A 21413-nucleotide genomic window follows, 5' to 3' on the forward strand; every position below is an offset into this window, starting at 1 on the left:
AAGGATGAAGGCTATGAGCTACAAATAACCTGCTTCCTATGGTCATGGAATCAATTCATTTAGCCTATTGTGTGACTCTGAGCAAGTCACTCAACCAGTCTATGCTCCCAGTAAAAGTTGGAAATTGGTCTGTATAGATCGTTCTACTCTAGTAAAGAAACATGACTATAAATGAATAATACATTTCCAGTTTCACCAGTCTCAAAAAATAAATAAATAAATACAAAAATATTTCAATGCAGTGCAAGTATCTATCCCGGCAGAGGGCTGCCTCCCAAACATCTCAGATGCTCAGGTGAAGGCTGCCCTCTCCAAAGCAAAAAACACTGCTTCCATGGGACCAGATGGCATCCCAGGTTGCATCCTACATGAACTACAAGAGGAACTAATCCCTCAAATAAAACAGCTATACAATCTCAGCCTCACTACAGGATATGTGCCCACAGAATGGCGTACAGCAACAGTGGTCCCACTCCACAAAGGTGGAGCCTCTACGGACCCTGGAAACTATCACCCCATAAGCATGACTAGCTTAGTCTGCAAGGCTATGGAGAGGATCATCATGGAGCTCATAAACAAAGACATTGGGGAACTACAGACACTAGATCCTACCGAGTTCGGCTTTGTCAAGGGCAGATCCTGCCTTTTAAACCTGGTTGACTTCTTTGAAACAGTCACCAAAGCCATAAATAAAGGGAAGGTAGTCCACACAGCCTATCTGGACCTTGCAAAGGCATTTGACACAATACCCCACTCGGGCATCATAGATAAGCTATCCAGCTTAAATATAAACCCCTATGTCACAAGATGGGTCGCAAACTGGCTCAAAGACAGAACCCACAGAGTGAGAGTTGCTGGAGCCATGTCAGACTTGAAACCGGTCACAAGTGGCGTCCCACAGGGTTCTGTCCTGGGACCACTCTTGTTCGGTATATATTTTTCCGAGGTACAGGCAAACGTGGGAGGACTATGTCTCACCAAGTTCGCAGACGACTGCAAACCGGTCGCCATAATCAACTCTCCAGCTGACACAAACATCCTTCAAAAAGGTCTCACAGAGACAGATAACTGGTGCCAGCGCCATGGTTTAAAGCTAAATGCCAAAAAATGTATAGTCATACCCTTTGGCAAAAACAATGTGCCCACAAATTACCACATAGGTGGAAACCCATTAAGTACAGAGAAAGTTATTAGGGACCTGGGGACCCAAGTTGATAGCAATCTCTCCTTTGAAAACCACATTGCCAAAGTGGTTAGAAAGACCTTCTACATAGCCCACCTCATCACGAAGGGTTTCACATCTAGATCAAGAGAGGTAATCGTGCCCCTTTATTCATCCCTCATCAGGCCAATCATAGAATACAATGCCCCTTTTGGGATGTACCTTATCCGACACCTGCAGCAATTAGAAAGACCCCAAAAGTATCTCACCAAGAGGATCAAGGGTCTCAAACAGATGCCATATGCTGCTCGGTTAAAAAAACTCCAGCTCTACTCAGTTGCATACCGCCTACTTCGAGGCGATCTATGCCTGACATACAAAGCTATGTCAAATCCAGAATTAATGGACATGCTCCACCTCAGTAAATCTAAATCCCTTAGAGCCTCACACTCGAGGGACTTGAACCTCAGCACAGAAATATTTAGAACTTGCTGGAGGGACAGGTTCATAACCCAGAGGCTCCCTTCGCTCTGGAATAGAATTCCAGTTCATGTGAGGCAGAGCACCTCACTGAATCTCTTCAAGAAGAATCTAGATAAGTGGATGGGGGATCGTAGGTTTGTCCCAGGGATTACTCCCGTGTCACTATTAGACAGAGGCACAGTAAACTAAACCTTAAAAAGGGCACAGTATACTCAAATCAAGGGGTGGCGTAAGCCATACAGAATCGGGCTAGGCTTATAATTGCCCCAGGGCAGATAGCCTAGTATGAACCTATGAACCTATTGCTCTGCAAAGTAAGCTTTGACCACATAATTCATCAGCAGGTGGACAATCACCTGACTGTAAATAATAATTTAGCTGGCAATCCACATGGGAAGCCTTTCCTTGTAAGCTCTTCTCTATATACAGCAAATTAAATTAACAGCTTGTGCATATTCCTGAACTTGTATATGCATTTCATGTAACAACTGATCTAGCAATTCACATCCAGGGCATGGAGGTCTCCCTCACTCACTCCAAACACAGTCTCTGCAAATTAAACACCAAGATGAATGGAGTAATTCAGAAAGAACTGCTATCACATTCAGAAGAAATAGGGGTTGGTCTTAAGTGACACCTGATTCTTGTAAAAAAACAGAAGTGATTCCCTATACACAAGGACATGAAGCTATGAAATTCTGAACATTGAGCTGCCGGTTGCCAAAGAGTTTTCCAAGAAACCAACTTTAATGCTGCCAAGCCAGTAGGTTCAAATGATAGATGGGTAATACTGCCAGTCATGAAATTCAGGTCAAAGGAGGACAGATATACACACTTCTTTAAGGAGCTTTTTCATCAACAGTGCTGGGCCACAGCTCCCCTCCCGAAAATTTTATGATGGGCAGAAATATCTGACACCTGTATGCTGATTCCAAAGAATAACTGGAACCTAAAATGTACAGATGTCAGAGACAGGTCAGAATCACATGCAAGCTGAACTACCAGAGCAAACAGAATACCACTCCACCCACACTGAGGTCTAATTCCAATTTCAGGTATAGGACTAGCTGTATCGATAACCTAAAAGACCTAAACCAGTAGTCCCATTGGGATCAAAGATCTAACTAGAAGCAAGCAAGTAGAGTGAACTGTCACCTCAACTATTATGGAGGATATAGTTGGCTAGGACTGTAAGAGCTCTGTGTACCGCCAGGTAACAAAATGCCTCAAATTATGACCTTCTCAGCTATCAATGCTTGAAGAGAAGGAGTATTTTCCTTTATTCCATGAAGTTTATGATGGGGAATGAAATCAAGATGTGATGAGAATGAGCTTTTTGCCTTCTTTCTTGCATTTTATAATGTAGACTTGAATCAGAAGTACTGGTGAGAATGCATGCAGGACTTTTCCTTGCTATGGCAAGGAGAATGCATCGGCCACTTCATTGCCCTTGCCATGCAACATTTAGAAGGACAGGGGAGGGAAGGGAGTTTATGCTCTTAAGTTTCAAATAGGGCAACTTCCAACTTGTCCCCCTTCTGAGAGCGTTGGATGAGACGTGGTCTCTGAAGCTACAAATCCAGAAGAGGTTTATGAACCAATATAAGCAATTGTTAGCTGTAATACATTTGACAACTGTACAACTGAATTTGACTAAGATTATTATATTTTGTTTAATTATTATACTCTCCAATTGCTTTAAGCATATATCCCAGTCAGCTGGGTACACTGATGGGGACTTACAGTTAGCAATAATGTCATAGTCTTGTTTAATGACACCATGATTTCCAGGAGTTCAATCCTGGCATTGTGTTGAATCTGGCACAAAACAATGAGATGGCATATTAACCAGGAAAAAGATATGGATTATAAACGTATTTCTAAAGATACCATATTGCATTTCTCTTTCCATTTTGTGAGTTCTAAGAGTAAAACTATGTATGACAAAGTTCCAGCAATACTTCAAGAACCTATGAAAACTCCATCTCTTATACATGTCCTCTGATGCCTCTTCTGATTAAACAGATAATTTTGTGGTATCTTCATACCACAAAATCAAAGCTTCTTTTTGGATCACCTATTTCAGACCAGAAGCTAACACTAATATCCTCAAATTTTGCTTGAGGAGCCCACATTGAGAACGTGCAGATCCAGGGATTCTGGTCACATTTTCAGAGAGCTCAAAATATCACTTGGAAAGACATGATGTTTTGCCACCTGGGTCTGTCAACATCCAAAGCAGTATTAGAGCCAGGAATCCCACATAAAGTGACAGGAAATAATGCTGTCAGGAGGCACATCAACAAACAGCAATGTGTCCACTGTTATCATCTTTGCATGTTAACCAGGGTAATCTGGGTGCAGACACAGATTGGCTTTATTCTTTCGGCCATTTACATTTTAAGCCGGCATAACATAACAGGAGACACCCAAAGCAGTAAATGTCAATCTTTCATGACTGGAAGCTGAACAGTCAAGTATTTTTTATATTCACTAGAATGAGGGTTTGTCCAACAATGAATCTGTCTGCAACTCACCTAAATCAACAACTTCCTCCATTGTGCTTCAGGTACCTCAAAACACAGCATAGACAGCTCTAATCAACCAAATTCAATAAATCAAAATCAGTTGTAACCAGAAGCTTCTCTATGCAATCCTCCATCTCCACTTTCTCTAAAGGAGTCTACTGATGGGCTAAGGCTGAGAAGATACAGATCTCTAGGAGCTGGGTCAGCTATCAGAATTCTGCAGCCAGGAATCCCAAGAATCAGCTACTCAACAGTACGATGGACTTCTAATGGTATATAGCATGAGAAGAAGCTCAAATGCCAGACTTTTCAGAGTGATTATCATTCTAAAGTGACTGTTAAGCTTAGTAGGAAGAAAAATACCTCAGGCTGCCCTTCTGAAGCATTGTCTGATGAAATGGAATTTCTTCACTATTCCGTATCCATGTTCTTTATATGAGAATCCACAAAAATTTGCATGGCATAGTGTACATTGTTATATAGTTTTATTGCTCTAAACAGGAAATATTTTGGACTTTAATAAGCATCTGTCATTTTAGCTATTTATGTCATATGCCACAGGTACAAACCAATTTTAACTGTTTATATATTGATGTTATTTCTCAAAACATTTTTTGCAAAGTTTCATCAAAACTGATCAGAAGTATAAAACTCATAATTTCAAGATAAAAATCATTGCAACTCTGTAAATGTAAATTTTAGAGACCACTATATGAGGTTCCAAGTGAAAATGTATCTTTTCTTTAGCTTACATCCTTACATTCTATGTTTTGACACTGTTTTTTCTTTAAACTTTATTCTTGCTATATCTTTGTGCAGAGTATCATATTTTCTATTTTCCTGACAACACATATAGGTTAGAATTGTGCACCAGCATCCATCTTAACTTACCCTAAGGCAAGGCATACCAAGTTACCAGATAATACACAATGGTTCTAAACTGCTCAATAAAACTGGAGCAGCAGTTTTATACCCATGCAAGATCAGTACATGAGGGGGTAGACAGCAAAGAAAGATAAGAGTGCTTTGGGAAAACAAATGTAGAGGGTGTACATTTTACAGAAAAATAATTCTGGTCATCTTAAAACTCATATGCAGCTTCTTAAAACCAAGGTATGTTGACATGTTGGTAAAATTTACAATCATAACAGAGCATTTACCTTGGAAGCTTTGGAAAGGCTGGTAACATTGATCCTGTCCGTCTGTAGTTGAAGAATGCCCCTGCAGCAAGTGCTCCAAAAATGACTATAAGGATAATTACCAGCATTGCTGCCACAGCTGCTGCCAAGGAAGGGACAGAATATGTAACATTAGTAAAGACATTTTACTATATATATATTACTTGTCAGTTTGGAACATTTAAAGGCTTTACTTGAAAAACACTTCAGAACATAAAACATTTCAAGCTATATATCAGTTATGTAGGGAATTGACAAAAAAATACCCAGCAGTAGGAAACAAATTACAGAATGGACTTCCAGTTTACAGCAGACAACAAATATTGCGAATCAGCACAGTTTTTGTAACATTGTTACATAAACAAACCAATTTCCTAACTCATACTTCACTTACTTTGTTTTAGCTACATTATTTCAGTAGAAACAAAGGCTTCAAAAATTTAGACCTATAGACCCACTAGGTTTTGTAGTGTCTGTTGTCCACTTTTTCAGTTAATCAACACTGGGGTCTCCTCCCTCTGCCTGTTAAATCCCCGAAGAGGCAAGAACCTTATAGCTGACTCATTCATCCTACGAGCAGTGGTGTCACTCATTCAAGGCCAGTGTGTTTCTCACTTTAAACCCATTGTGCATGCCCAGTAGTCCACCTCAGGGTACACCATACGGTGAGAATCAGCAAAGGAATACTGTTTACATCTGCAAACAAGTGATGCTACGTCTGCACTTCCTCCTTTAAGCAATTGATCCTGTGGGATTTTTACAAAGTGAACATCTGTTGCCCACTTAACTCTGTACAAGAATATGCTAAATCCTTTATTTTAGGGGTTAAACTGGTGTTTTTTTATAAGCTGAGGAAATGAGACTAAATGACTGAAAACTGATTAACAGTTCAGTTTAAGTCCATCAGCAGTTTTTATTTATTTAATAAAACAGTGAAAGAGCTATACATCCCATGACTGTTCACACACAGTTACTGGGTGCTTTTCTTTTTCCCATGGATACACAGCCAAGGAGATAAATATATATGCTTATATATATATATATATATATATATATATATATATATATATATACGGGTATACTTCAGTTGACCTAAATCTCATTTGACTGACACCCAGATGACCAACACCCAATTGACCAATATTTCATTTGACTGACTCTCATTTCATCAACATCTTACAATGCTGAATTTCAACATACTAAATCTTAAACCATAAACAACCACACTTAGAACACCAATAATTAACCCTTCCCAGAACTTAAAAACTGCTTACTTACTCTCTTAACAAAAACTGGACAATGTACAACCAAAGTACGTGGGGAGCTGTGCCCCCCATACCCCCCTAATTATATATACTAACGCCAGGATCACACTACAGTGGGGAAAAGGGCATATACTTTTAACTTGCCTTAGAGTACTCTTCACGCTGCCACTACTGCTGGGAACGCACAAAACACTTGCCAAATTACTTTAGATACTTCCCATAAAAAAGTAAACAGACAAACCCACATTTAGAAACACTACAACACTACTTTATATATGACTTCCGGAATTCTAACACTCAGCACCTTAAGTTACAGTAATTCTTTTTATCACAAGAAAGTCACAGGTGATGGAAAACCCACAACAAGTCTATGTCTTAAATGTCAGTGAAATGGGAGTCAGTCAAATGAAATTTAGGTCAATTGGGTGTCGGCCAAATGGGATTTAGGTCAAGTATTTACATATATATTTATATATGTGTGTGTATCGGTCCCTATCAGTTGATCAAGTTTTCAGAAATTCGAACTCCATATTGTCAAGCCCAAATGATTGAGTTTTTGAAAACTCAAAGCTTTTGAATGGAGATTGCAGTACAGCGAGAATCGGGAAATGTACCCTTTTCCTCACTGTAGTGCGATCTCTGAGTTGGTATATATCATTTCTAGGTGATATAGGGGTGTAGGAGGGCTTGACCTACTGCAAAAATGTAAAAAAAAGTAGATTTTTTTTTTTGGATGTTCAAGTTTTCGGAAACTTGATCATACTCGATCATATGGTCTCATCAATATTTTTTTTGAGTTTCTGAAAAGTCCATCATCTGACATAGATCCATATATAAGTAAGAAGAGTGTGGAAGGCTTGCATTTTTCTTAAGGGCAAGAGGTCTGATACTCTAATGTCTTAACTCCGTCCTAAATGATTTGCAAAAATAAAAAAAGGCAATTTTTATTTATTTGACATTTGTCTACCAGGAAAGTCTGACTTGGAACAAAGCCAATTTTCAGCAGAGGCCCAGGGAGAAACATTTCAAACGTCTTTGATTTTATGATGAACACACCAAAATAGGAGTCACAAATCTGGATGTTCTGCAAAATTCTGAACAGTTGAGAAGTATGGCCTGGAGCCAAATTATTTATATTGGTAAGAAGGGAAGATGAAATTCTGTAAGAGTATGGCTGCCCTAGCTAGCTATGAACATTTCCCCACTGTCTGCTTTGTCAGCTTTTCCATTGGTTCAAAACCTTATTAAACTGTAGCACATGCCCCTTTACAAACTACACACGCTAACCACCACCCTGTCTTTCAGTCACATATACCAGCCAAGCCTACCTTAGATTGTATGTAACTGCCTGTATGTGTTCTGTACAGGCTAACCATTCACACCTGTCAGTAATGTAGATGTAAATGGCTGGCAGTTACATCTGCATTGCTGACAAGGGTACCACCCATCCTCTGCAGGACACTACTATCTTCCTCTGTGTAACAATGCTTGAGTCACTAGCTGAACTTGCTAAACGATTGCCTCAGCGGATTAATAATATTATGTCTATTTGCAGATTGTCTAATATTTTGTATGAGTAATTAGAACTTTAGAGATATTGTTTCTACTTGTAAATTGCTTAGTTGTGTGGACTAGTAACACTGGTTGTGATTAAAGATTGTTCAGTTGTCCGTACTTGTACAATTATGTTGGCACTTGTTCCGTGTAATCAGTGCACACAGAAACTTCAAAAAACGATGTCCGATTCATTTATGCTGAAGTGTGTTCTATTTGATTAATTTATGGAAAAGAACACTGATTCAACTTGGTCTACAGCCAGGTAACATAATGCAATAAAATTAAATAAAAGTATAGAAAACAATGTGTATTGCTTTGCCTATGGCATTTCTGTGCATAAAGGCTTAATGTCCTTATCATTCACAATAATGCAAACATGACTGCAAAAAATGTTTGTATTTGCAAATAGTGTCACTTGATATCTTATCATATTATCAAACAAAAAAGCATCTCAGTAAGAAATAATATATTTATCAGAAATGTATAAAAACTGGCATAAGCATTCCAAGGATTATGTGATGTCACAAAAAAACAGCAGAAAAGTACTCTAACAGTAGCAGTAGGATTAATGTAAAGGGGGGTTATAAAGCTTTATTTTATATTCCCTGAGAACGTTATACTTTTTTACAAAAGATATTCCAATGCAAGTATCAAGCCTAATTTATGACTTCCAGCTTATCTGCAACTATTGATAATGTAGCGGTGAATAATGCTTAAGGAGATGCATCATGTTTTCCACTGTGTCAATTTTACCAAATGTCCTGTCACTACATTTTTCTGCACCTGCTTCGCTTCACCACTTCAGATCAAACTAGTGTGGCTTTGACCATTCAAAATGCATTTTATATGGGGGGGGTCTGATATTCCAATGCCCCCAGTCAGGGAGGTGCATGTCTGCAATAATATAATAATATAATCAGTGTGAAGGCTGTTACAATTGAAAGTAATATGAAGATGCAGTGACCACTTACATTATTTTTTACTTTCACACTAGTGATGCTTTCTTATTAGTGTAACCAGCTCCCTATTTTCCCCATAGTACATTTCCTTTGTCTACTGAAATGCATGCATCTTTTTCCACTTAAAGTGCACATTTGTAGCTGAAGAATTTAAGGGTATGTCTACATATTTTTTTTTGTTTATAAGACTTGTGCTACAGTGACAAGCACCCCATTCCAGTGTTATGCAAAAAAAAATCATTGTGCAATCAGGTTATTTAGTATAACTGTGTATAATAATAAATGACTTGGCAAATCAAATCAGAGGTGAAGTGCAACTGGTGGGCATAGCGCCCTCATATATTGGTTGGAGAGCAGGTTTTTTTTTTTCTGCTCAAGCCCCCAACTTCTCTCACTGTATGCCCAGTAGTACGTTCAGGGTTTGCATGAGTAGCATAACCCCTGAAGAGGCCCTGCCTTACTTGAAGTAAGAACTTACATGTGGCCTCTGGTCTCAACTGGGGATAACAAAGAAAATGTCCCTCAAAGATGTGCACCCTCACCCTTCCCCCTAAATGAGGGAAGCAGTCGTTGCCTCACTATTTCTTACCATCCCATTGCCAGCTTCTCCAACACCTAGGATGCTAATCAAACATGGGTCATGGTCACGGCGTTATCTCTCAGTTCAGCGGAGATGGTTTATATCTAAATTACTTAAGCTGTCACAGATACTGTACCTGTTCCTGGAGCTACTCCCCGATTCCTTCCTATATCACAGAAACTTCCAGTGTAGCCATGGGGACAGCTGCAAACACAAGCATACCACAAATTAATTCACTGCATAAAGGAAGTAAACATGCCATATAAGATGACAGTTAAAGTATTTATTCTCTTACAGATGTTAACACAAAAAAAAAAAAACAGTCACATTCATTAACAGAGGTAATTACACGATTTAACGTCATTAAATACACCTTATCATCTAGCCATTAAGTTTACTTTGACTGTGTTAATTTGATTTCTACAACCCCAGGAGAATTATTCTTATCTGAGATAACTGTAAACTCAGACTGACATAAAACTATGAAGGTGTGTGCGTGTGTGTGTGTGTGTGTGTGTGTGTGTGTGTGTGTGTGTGTGTGTGTGTGTGTGTACTAAAGAATTCTACTATGTTATATCTGGTATTTACCCAGGTTCCATTTAATGTACCTCTTTATGACATCTAGTATACATGTAACAGACTGCACTTATTCAAATGTGTACTCAGATATGGTAAAGCCATATTTTAAGCTACATCTTTGTTATATAGTAGTCTAAAAGTCTAAACTTTCCTCAGTCTTCTAACTTGGATAGGAAGCATTCACACACTGAGAAAAATGTAAAAATGTCTGTGCAATGAATGTATATTATTTTTGCATACATGCTGTCCACACAACACATCCCTGTTACAACAAACTTTCTCTTAAAGCTACACACTATGTATATATATATATATATATATATATATATATATATATATATATATCTACATACACACACACACACACACACATTACATATATACAGCTATATATATATATATATATATATATATATATATATATATATGTGTGTGTGTGTGTGTGTGTGTGTGTGTGTGTGGGGTCCACTATCAAATTTCAAAATTTCAAAACAACGAATCTCTGACTACCGAATCCCAAAGGATCAAGTTTTTGAAATATCGAAACTTGTCAATGGAGATCGACGTACAGTTCACTGTAGTGTGATCTCGGAGTTGATATATTTAAGTAGCAGGGGGATTGGAGGGTGCAGGGGTCTTACCCCCTGCAAAAACATGAAATTATAAGTTTTAACATTTTGGATTTTTTTTTTGTTTTGATATTTCAAAACCTCAATCCTCTGGGATTCTGTAATCAGAGGTTCAATGTTTTGAAATTTTAAAATTTGATAGTGGATCTCTCTCTCTCTTTATATATATATATATATATATATATATATACATGAAAATCTATAACAAATAGGCATACTTACATTTTTGAACTCTATACTATAAATATCCTGAGGCTGAATTGGTAGAAAATCCTTATTAACATCAATTAAAGAACCAGAGCATTTATTTTAATTTCACAAACATTAGCACTGATAGCAGATGTCAAAAATGCATTGATCATTTCACAGTCTTGAAACCTTATAATTACATTTGGTATAAATAATTTTTTTTACTGAATACATTTTTATTGATTTTCAGAAACATAAACATATATACAGTATGTATATCAAAGAAATAGTTACATAGTCAAAGCTTAAAGTGGAGAAACAATCCCAAAAACAAACATTACAAAACCAACTATTTACATAGGATGTCTACACTTGAAAAGCTTTGAGTTCTTGAATGTATCTTTCAATAAGATTATAATTTATTACAGTCTTCTGTTTCTAACACTTGATTTACTTTCTGCCAGTCAGTGCTTAAGAAGTAGGTTGTTCTGCTCTTTCCTTGATTGTTTTCAATTCCAACTGCGATACTGATAAAACCATGTTCTTGAAATGTTTAAAATTGGGAGGAGTTGCAGCTTTCCAGTTCTGTGTAATATTTTTCCTTGCAATAGCAAGGAAAGTCCACAAAATTGCATATTTTTTTGCCTTGGAACACAAGACAGCATAGGTGTATTCAACAAAACTAGAGATTTTGTAAGGTGGAAATTATCAGTGAACAGTGCCTGTAACAAATGGCTAATACTTTCCCAATATTGTTTAAGTAAATAGCATTCATAGAAAATGTGTTGCCAATTGGCTATTGATTGTGATTTACACCTCCAACATCTATTTCTTTATTACATATATTAGTTCTAATGTGTGCGGTATTTAGTATGTTCTATGTATAAATTGCCATGTGAATCGCCACCAATATAGTGATAAAGATGTTAGTTTTGGAGATGTAAGAATTTTTTTTATCTTTATCATCTGTAATTCTACTGTTAACTGTTTCATAGTATTTCTATATATTTTGTTTATTCTGAACTCTTGTTTCTTTAACTAATTTGTACAATACTGATAAAATTCCTTTCCCATTTTGGGGAAATTCCATCAGAGTTATTAACTGCTTTATGAACTTAGGAACCTTTTCACTAACAGACTTCTGCATTATTCCCTTTTGGTTTAAAACTGTTTGTCTTCATCTCTGCAGTGTTAACCACGTTATTTTCAAGGCTGAACTCACTTATAATTTGATCTATCATTAGTACTTTACTAGTGTTTATCAACTGATGCCAGTACATTAGACCATTCTTACTGTTTTAACTGCTACTGAGTCCTGAGTTATAATATTATTTTGTGTATATGCTATTGGAATATGAAAAAAGACCATGCTTTCATATCTGGGTTTTTGTTTACAAAGTACATAAAAGACTTTAGGGTTTTGATAATGTATTTCGAATTTATATTTTTATTGCCATATATTCCTTCAATAAACAAAGTAAGCTATTCGGTACTATTTCTATATGTTTATTTACTGTATCATGAGTGTTTTTTAACCAGATTTTTTCATGTACTAGTTTCCATTTGGAAGTATATTCTTTGTTTAACCATAGAGAAACTGTTTTTAAAGCTGATGATTGTATATATCCTTCTAAATCTGGTAAGCCTATTCCACTTCTTCCCATTTGTCAAAATAATGTCTTAGGGCAACTTTCATTTTTTTTAGGGTACCATAAGAATTTTGTTATTAACCCTTCAAATTGTTTTAAATATGATTTAGGTGGAGGTGGCAAGCAAGCTTGTATAAAATACAGAATTTTCGGGAATATAATTGTTTTAATTATATATAGTCTTTCCTCCATGGTAAAAAATAGCGTATTCCATTTTTGTATGAGTTCTTTGATAATACCCAAAATCTCTTTATAGTTTAGTTGCACTGTTGTATCTATGTCATTTGTAACTTAACTCCTACGTATTTGATTGTATCATTTCTAGATATATATTTATGATATTTTTTATTTAAGGCTTCTTTGTTCGTTTTTATTAGTAACATATTGGATTGATTTTCATTAAATGATAGTACAGAAATCTTCTTAAACTGTATTGTTACTTTCCATTGTCCTTTTAGTGTGTTATCTTCTTTTAAAGTCAATAAAATGTTGTCTGCAAATAGTTGAATCTTTAACTCAAGGTCAGTACCTAGTTGAATTCCTTGAATATTTGGGTTTGTATGCATGAAATTTGCTAATGGTTCTATTACTAAAGTGAATAACAAAGAAGAAAGTAGATAACCCTGTTTTGTACCTTTTGTAATACTAATAGGCTCTGACAAACAGGACCTATTTTTATGTACACTGGAGATTTATCATAAAGAGACTTTATTAGTGAGGTAAAACTTTTCGAAAAATCCATGCCCCACCAGTTTAAGCCACAGGTAATCCCATTTCATGGAATCAAATGCACTGTTAATATCTAAGCAAATGACATTCATTTTATTTTTTGTTTTGTTTATGAAATCAATAAGGGACAAAATTCTCTTTATATTGTCATATGCATTTCTATTTTAATGAATCCTGTTTGATCATTCTCTATCAATAAAGGCAATATTTGTTTTATTCTGTTTGCATGAACTGTCATAAATATTTTATAATCTATATTTAATAAACTTATGGGTCTATATGGGATACACTCATCAGGTTTTTTATCTTGTTTCAAAATTGGTGACACCTGTGTATATTTCCAAGAACGAGGGCATTTATTACCTTCTTTAACTGATGTGAACACACTTGGTAATAGATTTAATGCATTATTAGATAGTAGTTTAAACATCTCTGGTGTCATATTATCATTACCTGGGTTTTGTTTAATTTTACTTTCTTGATTTGCAATTTGGTATAAATTCGGAGGCATACTAATTTTTCTGATCATCACCAATACTTACAATATTCTTTACAAGCAGAATTTTTCTGCAAAATTCTCAGGCTCCAATTCTTTCGTGAGTAATACATTATCTATAATAGTTTCCAGAAACAAACTGTAGGTTCTCTCCCACTTGCATATTCAGCATGCCAAATTTCTGATGCAACACTTGACTTTTTCTCTCTCTGAGTAAGTGTAGAGACTGAGTCTGAATGCACTGCAACATTCTGAGGTACTGCTTCTTTAGTTACTAGCATACGTGAACAAAGAAAATGAGTCTGTAATCTGCATAAATGTCTCCTGTTTTCCTATCATTTATATAATATGAGCATTATCCTTTCATCTTTATAAATTTCAGCTGTTGGTGAATGACTCTGTTTTGCATTCACTGCAAAAAGTGTCCACATTTTTACTCTTTCTTCTTCTTCATTAAAAACTGATATGTTTCTTGGGGGTCAACTACAGGTGCTTGTGTGCTAGTGGCTCATAGCACACTTGCTCCTTGCACTTGCTCAAAAAGCAAGCGCTATGACGCTCAAAAGCCCATTCTCCCACAACTACATAGCCCTCCAAACACCCAACTGTAAAAAAATGTATAGACTTACCAGAGCTCTACTCTCACCCACCTGGTTTCTAATTCAAGTCATTTCTCCCTTCCCTAAAACTCCATTCCCCAGCCTATCGCTAAAGTCCCCGATTGCTCCCTATATCTAAAATGCCAGCCCCCTCCTTAAACTTAAATTTCATGATCTTTCCCTAACCCCAAAACTCCCCACTCTCTCCTTAAGTTTAAAACTCCATTTCAGCTCCCTAACCCTAAAATATCTCTTCTGTTCTCTTCTCATGGCTGCCACAATTATTTCATCTGAACTAAAATAATGTGTTTTGGAAAAATGCAGCAGATGCTTGGCTGGATTCATGTTTGAGTTTAAGTGCGAGTGGCTGTCTATAATAAGAACAAGCTGCTTGAGACAGTGGTTTCAAGCACCTGGGACTCAAGAGCTAGTAGTAGAAGTGTTTCTTGCATTTCTGTCATAATAAAATGTGCAAACATTTATTCTCTTTCAGGAAACTTTCTACACTCCTCTGAGTATCTGGCATTAACAAAGAGTAGGCTATATGAAGCTTGATTACTAGAAGTCTGCCTATCAATAATTGTGCTAGTAAAAGTCTTATACTTGAATTCCTATACCTGAGCACTAGAAGATAATCCACTTGAAGTGATCTCTCACATTTTCTTAAGAGGTTTTTAATTAATTCAGACATTCTTTTTTACCTATCTATTGCTTTGCACATAACATGTACTTAACACAGATCATGTGCAATTGCCCATTTTTAGGAAAATCTTGAAACTTGTTTCAGATTGTATAGAATTGTCTGCTCCAAAACTAACTGGTATTCCATATCTAGAAAGATAGGTTTAAAATGGTTATCCCATTATAGCTTGTAATGTTTTGCACTTACACAGCTTCAGAATATTTTGAGTAATAGTCTATAAACACAGAAGATAGTAATAATTGTTTTATTCTTTTTTATAAACCTGTTCCAACTTACTTCCATGGATGACTTGGTATTTCATGTGATATGCATGTTATTAATGAAAGTTACTGAAGCTGCCACATTTCTAGATCAGTTTTATAGTTCTTTCCAACATTTTTATGCATTATTGGGTATCAGAATGGCTTTCTTTACATTGAGTAATCCCCAGTTGTGACTTATGGATTCTGTGAAACATTGCTTGATTTGAAATTATGCTTCTGTTTCCCTTGAACACCACTGCAAATGTGAAATCTGAACACAGTAAGGAAAATACACTGGGAATTACATACTGATTTTGCCTGATGGTTGCCCATTCATAACCATTTTCTAAGCAGTTTCACTGTTCTCTTTATCATGGTACTTTCCTTACTGCATCAGATTCTCTGCTAAAATAGAGTAAGAACTGCACAATTGGCCAAAAAACTACATATCTTTTTCCTCTTTACATTCTTGTAGGTAAAATTTGCTATCTGCATATGATATATTTATCAATTTGCCAGATTTACACTGAACTCTTAAGTCATACTGCTGCACACAATATTTTCTGCAATGTTGCAGGTGAGTTGTAGAAAGACTTCTTAAAAATGCATCATAAAGGCTTTTGAACACATTTTACTACAGTCATGGAATTTCTGAAACACAGGCAATCGATAACAGTTCCTTTATTCTATGAACATACCTTATTTGTGATTCTTTTAGTACTCCTGACCCGTGTGCTACTGTTCCACTCTCCTGCAGTATTGCTATACATAACCCTTCCTGACTACCTTCGACTTTATGTCTTTCAGGTTGGGGCAAAATCATAAACTGTCAAAGAAAGTGCTTCTGTAGCAAGCCTTGACAACATTTCAAGCTTATCACCTGCTCATGTGACCAAATCCAGACAACATGATGCTCCAATAGTTATTGAATGGTAATATAATACTCATATTTATGGACTGAATTCTTAAAGATGTTGAACCACTCTCTAGAATCCAATAAAAACTTGTTTTTATTTTCTTTTGGTTTCTGCACAGTGTATGACACTGACTTATCTGAATTTGGTTTTAATGAATTTTATATCCTATCATGGCCATTATATTTGACATTTGTCTCATTTAGCTACAAACATTTCTGCCTAAGCTTAAGTATCATGTTCCTGCTTTGTGTTTTTCAGTATAAAAATGCCATCTGTTATGTTAACTACACTTTCTAAGCTTTCTGTCATTTCAGTTACAGCTCTCTGGAATACTTCTGGGGTTGAAGATCTACCAAAATGCAATTAAGAAAATGAACTAAAGCTAAGTAAAAAATATATCTGTAAAAAAGTATGTTAAAATTACAAAATTTGAAGTCAGCCAGTTCCATTTTTTTCTCAAGAAAACAATTTGGAAAAGTAATTTGTGCTTTCGGTGCGTCGATGTACAGCTAAGCAAAATCTGACTTAGCAGTTTTAACCTGTGCCCTGAATATGTCAGAAAAAGCACATGAACATTTTTATATTGATGTAGGCAATTTCAGTGATTTAAAGGTAGTGCCTGATAAAATATCACATTCATAATCTGTATCTCACATAAAGGTAACATTTCTAACTTTAGTCATATGTTTTGCACACCAAAAATTATTTTTGCACTCTGTGTACCATCTAAATTGTATATTGCATTGAAATTATGCATTTTAACTGCTGTTTTCATACAGTTCAGCTTTAATCTGCATTTTTGATTCAATGACATATTAGTCCTTCTGAAGATGCTTATTTCAACTCTTGCACACCTTTCTGAAATGGCTCTAACTGCAACATATCATACGGAGTTGATTACATGTGTTTTCTCATGTCTGCAACCACACATTGCACTTGCAGTTCCATTTCTAAATGCATGTCTGATGAAGGGTACCATCCAGGATGTTGTGAGATCAATTGCATTTTAAATTTTGTTTTTATTTTGCTTGTTTAGTCTTTGCTTTACTTCATTACAGGTTCCACTCACAATCTTTACTTTGCACACTTCCATTTTCTCTGCCAAACTTTTACAGTATAAACCTGAAAGCTTCTTTACTCTATATGCATCATCTAGAGCTTTATAAAGTATCAAAACTCATTCTTTGAACAACCTGCTTCTGACTTGATTCCTGATAACACATATAATTCTATTGCTCATCAATGAATAACATAAATGTATGAATTTGCAGTCTTTATTTTAATGGCAGTCATATAAGCATCTATTGACTCCTGAAACACTCCACTCTGTGTCTTGTGAAACACACATGCTTTACATAAGGATGACTTTTTTGGGGGATTCTCATCAAACTTAAAATGTCTCATTCAGTACAATAACTTTTTTTTTTCCTCCCCCTTGAAGCTCAAAATGTTAAATACCTTTACTGTTTGCTAATCTTAATTATACAGAAACTTTGCATACTGGATTTTTTTCTGGTTTCAACTCCACATATAAACAGATATAGTTCAAACTTTTGGATCCAAAGCTTCCAATATTCATACAAGTTGCCATACAGTCTCAAAGGCACACCAGTGGTTTTAGTTTTGGGATTCTGAGTCAAAATGAAGAGTTTCAGTAATGGAGATTGGTTGCTCACTGTCTTCTTTGTGAAATAAAAAATAAACCCATAAAATTTCTCTAAGATTCTGAAGTGAAATCTAAAAATGCTATATTTTGAAATGGTATGTGGAAATACTATATCAACTCTCATTTCTGTGTTACAGCTATGAAAAATTTGAAAATTTTGGACTTATTTCTACTTTAAATAAAAAATGATACACAACATGTATACTATTTATGCATGCATATCATCATTAATGACTAAATGAAGAACTTGAGAAATAAGGCACATTTCATCATATATTTTCTGTGAAGTTGCAATATCCCTAGCATCTCCAATGTTTGCGTCACAGCTTGCATTCCCTATAGCATCTTTAAGAAAGAGTGTACATATGCAAACAAACACCTCTCTCTATCTTTTCATCCAATGGCACAGTAATTGAACCCGTAGAACAAACAAAATTTTTCGGTGTTACCCTAGATGGCAGCCTAAAGTTTGATAGACACATTTCACTAACACTTAAAAAAGTCCACATAAAACTTGGTGCTCTGTATAGGGCTAAACCATATCTAACTATTCATGCCCAGATTACTACATCTAGGACTAACCTCCTATCCACACATCTTTACTGTTCACAAATATTCACCAACCATCACAAATCAGACTTGAATAACATTGAATCTTGTTATAATAAAGTAGCTAAATTCACTGCTAACCTCCCCCATAGATCTCATCATTGCACTGCCCTACAACAACTAAACTGGCTTGAACTCCTTAACTTACTCACTCTCAACCAGCTAATAGTTGTCCACTCTGTTATTCATAAACCAGACTACTGTCCAGCCCTATCTGACCTTGTTCAACCCTACACTAATCTCATCTCACTCAGGTCAGCAGATAAAATATTGCTCAAAGTTATCAAAACCCACAACTCTCATGGTGATTTTTTATATAGCCACTCAATAGCCAGATCATGGAATTCTCTTCCACAGCATATACTATCCATTCCTGACACTCAGAACTTCAAACAGCTCCTAAGAGAATATTTCTCAAACCACTGGTTATGCTCCTGTACTTCCTCTGGCTAAGCTAATTCCTACCCTGTTCTTCTGTCTCCTCTTACTCTCCTTATGCTTAGCTCTTAGCCTAAGAAACTACTCTATTGCCAGATGTATAGCCTAAGAAACTACTCTATTTCCAGATGTATATCATTCATTAAAAAAAATATATGACTTGAGATGTAATGTATATCTCTATTACTACTATGTGTATATTCTGATGTTTATTATCTAGCCTATATTGTACTATATATTACATTTAATCCTTGTAATCTTACTTACTGTATCATGTTTTATATTATTTAACAAATATTACTTCACTTGGGAGCTTTACCCGGGTCTCCACTGAAAATGGGCTACTTGCCCATTCAGACACTACCCGGTTATCAAATGTAAATAAATAAATAAAATATTTACTAACAATGAACTGGAAAAGTAGGTGATCTCAGGAAATACATGCTGCTACTGTTAACTCCCTCTTAAAGCTATATATAGACTGTATCACTATATACAGCAGTATGACTTTTTTCATGGGGTGCATACGTTCTGAAAATATGATGCCATTACATACATACTGACTGCGCTGCAAGATCATAAAAGGATATTTCCCTTCTATGTTGTTTTTTTTTTTTTTTTTTTTTTAACTTCAACACTTGACCATTAAAGTTTTCTAAAAATGGTTTAAGTCATATACTGAAGTGCTTTACTTGTATGAAAAAGAGTTCACTGAATAATACATGGTCATCCTGAATGATGTAAAACAGCATTTTCATCACAAAACATCAGCATATATTTTCAGTAAAGGCTCAATATCCATAGCACCTCCTATGTTTTTGTCACAGCTTGCATCCCTATAGCATCATTAAGGAAATGAGTGTACATATGCAGTCATGTATGTGTGGAAGGATTCTATTTTTGCTCTTTTGTAAGTGTTAGCCAAATTTGATAAGAAAAATTTCCTCTGAAAAATGTTACTTAATGAGGCATCCCACTACCTCTTAAAAAAGACAGGAATAAATATTTTTAAATATTCAGTTTTGTTGTAAAGGCAAAAAAACAAATGCTTCTCATAATGAGCAATGCTGCAGGAATTCATAAATGAATGAGATAAAGGCAAAGATGGAAATTTGTCCCCAAGCCACATCCTTTTAGCAGACAGAGGTGTCACTGGGCAAATATTACGTATTTGTTGTCCACGTAAATCCACTTTACACAAAGTACAGACGTGTTTACTTATCATAAATGTAACTGCTCAAGTGACTTCACTGTTACAGTAATAACTACCTTAGATTTCCTGCTGTGGAATGCCTTGGACAGCCTAAATACCACATATTTATTCCCCCCTTCTGACCTGACAGATATCCTCCCCTCTTATGTCTGGATGTCAGCATATAAGAATCATCGGCCTGTGCCATTTTCTCAGGTCTTTCTTATCTTCACAGGACAGAAGCACCACTCTCCTAGTCCTAGGCCAGAAGCACAACTCATCCATGCTATCCCCATCAGGGTAAGGATAAAACAGAGATGAAGGAGGTACCTTAAGGAGAAGAATAGGGGGAGCTCACCACAACCCAGAACTATGAAAGATGGGAAGAAGGGAGAGAAAGGCTACTGCAACACTGAAGACACTTGAACATCTACATTTATGGTAAACTGCAGTGTTCATCATGTTTCATTGCTGCAGTAATAACTACTTGGGAGGACCCCAAAACTATAAGAAGGGTGGTTGCAGAAAGGATATCAAAGAGAGGACAGGAGCCCCTAAAGGACTAAATAAGTAAACCTAACTCTGGGTCTGCAGGCAGTGGACAAGTTGTGCTTAAAAAAGGTGTGGACTGAGGATCAGGTGGCTGCTTCTAGAATATCTTGGTTGGATGCCCTCCCCCAATAAAGGCAGCACTAGTAGCTATGGCCTTGGTGGAATGAGATCTAATGTACTCAGATACCTTTTTGCTGTGGTGCTAGTACCAAAAGGAGACAAAAGCTCTACTTAGAGATAGCTTGTTTGCTTGCTGGTTTGCCTAATTTGATAGGATCAAAGGCCACAAACAGTTAGTAAGATTTTCTGAAATTTCCTGTCAGCCAAGTGCTCCTCCAGGCGTCTTCTGCAGTTAACCCCTACTGCTCCTCTAGGCGTCAGATATGGATTGTTCATATTTGCATTAATAATTCCAAAACCATGTTACTTACAAGGTACCAGGATATTTTGTCTTGAGCCATATGTGATGGCAAACACAACTCTATTGATATTTGACCTCTTTCAATGAGAGT

The 21413-nt window shown here is 36.2% G+C and overlaps 1 protein-coding gene across 1 annotated transcript in view; it reads right to left on the reverse strand.

Moving 5' to 3' along the window:
• The window catches only part of LRP2 (LDL receptor related protein 2), a 1335386-nt gene that overhangs the window by 60340 nt on the left and 1253633 nt on the right, over nt 1-21413 (reverse strand). Inside the window, exons 73-74 of the mRNA XM_044075346.1 lie at nt 9849-9916; nt 5334-5451 (exon numbers count right to left, since the gene is read on the reverse strand). Coding sequence (XP_043931281.1) covers nt 5334-5451; nt 9849-9916 — 186 coding nt within the window. The remainder of the gene's footprint in view (nt 1-5333; nt 5452-9848; nt 9917-21413) is intronic.

This window comes from Protopterus annectens, chromosome 6.part1 (genome assembly GCF_019279795.1).
Source record: "Protopterus annectens isolate FY-2018-M chromosome 6.part1, PAN1.0, whole genome shotgun sequence".
NCBI classification, from domain to species: Eukaryota; Metazoa; Chordata; order Ceratodontiformes; family Protopteridae; genus Protopterus; species Protopterus annectens.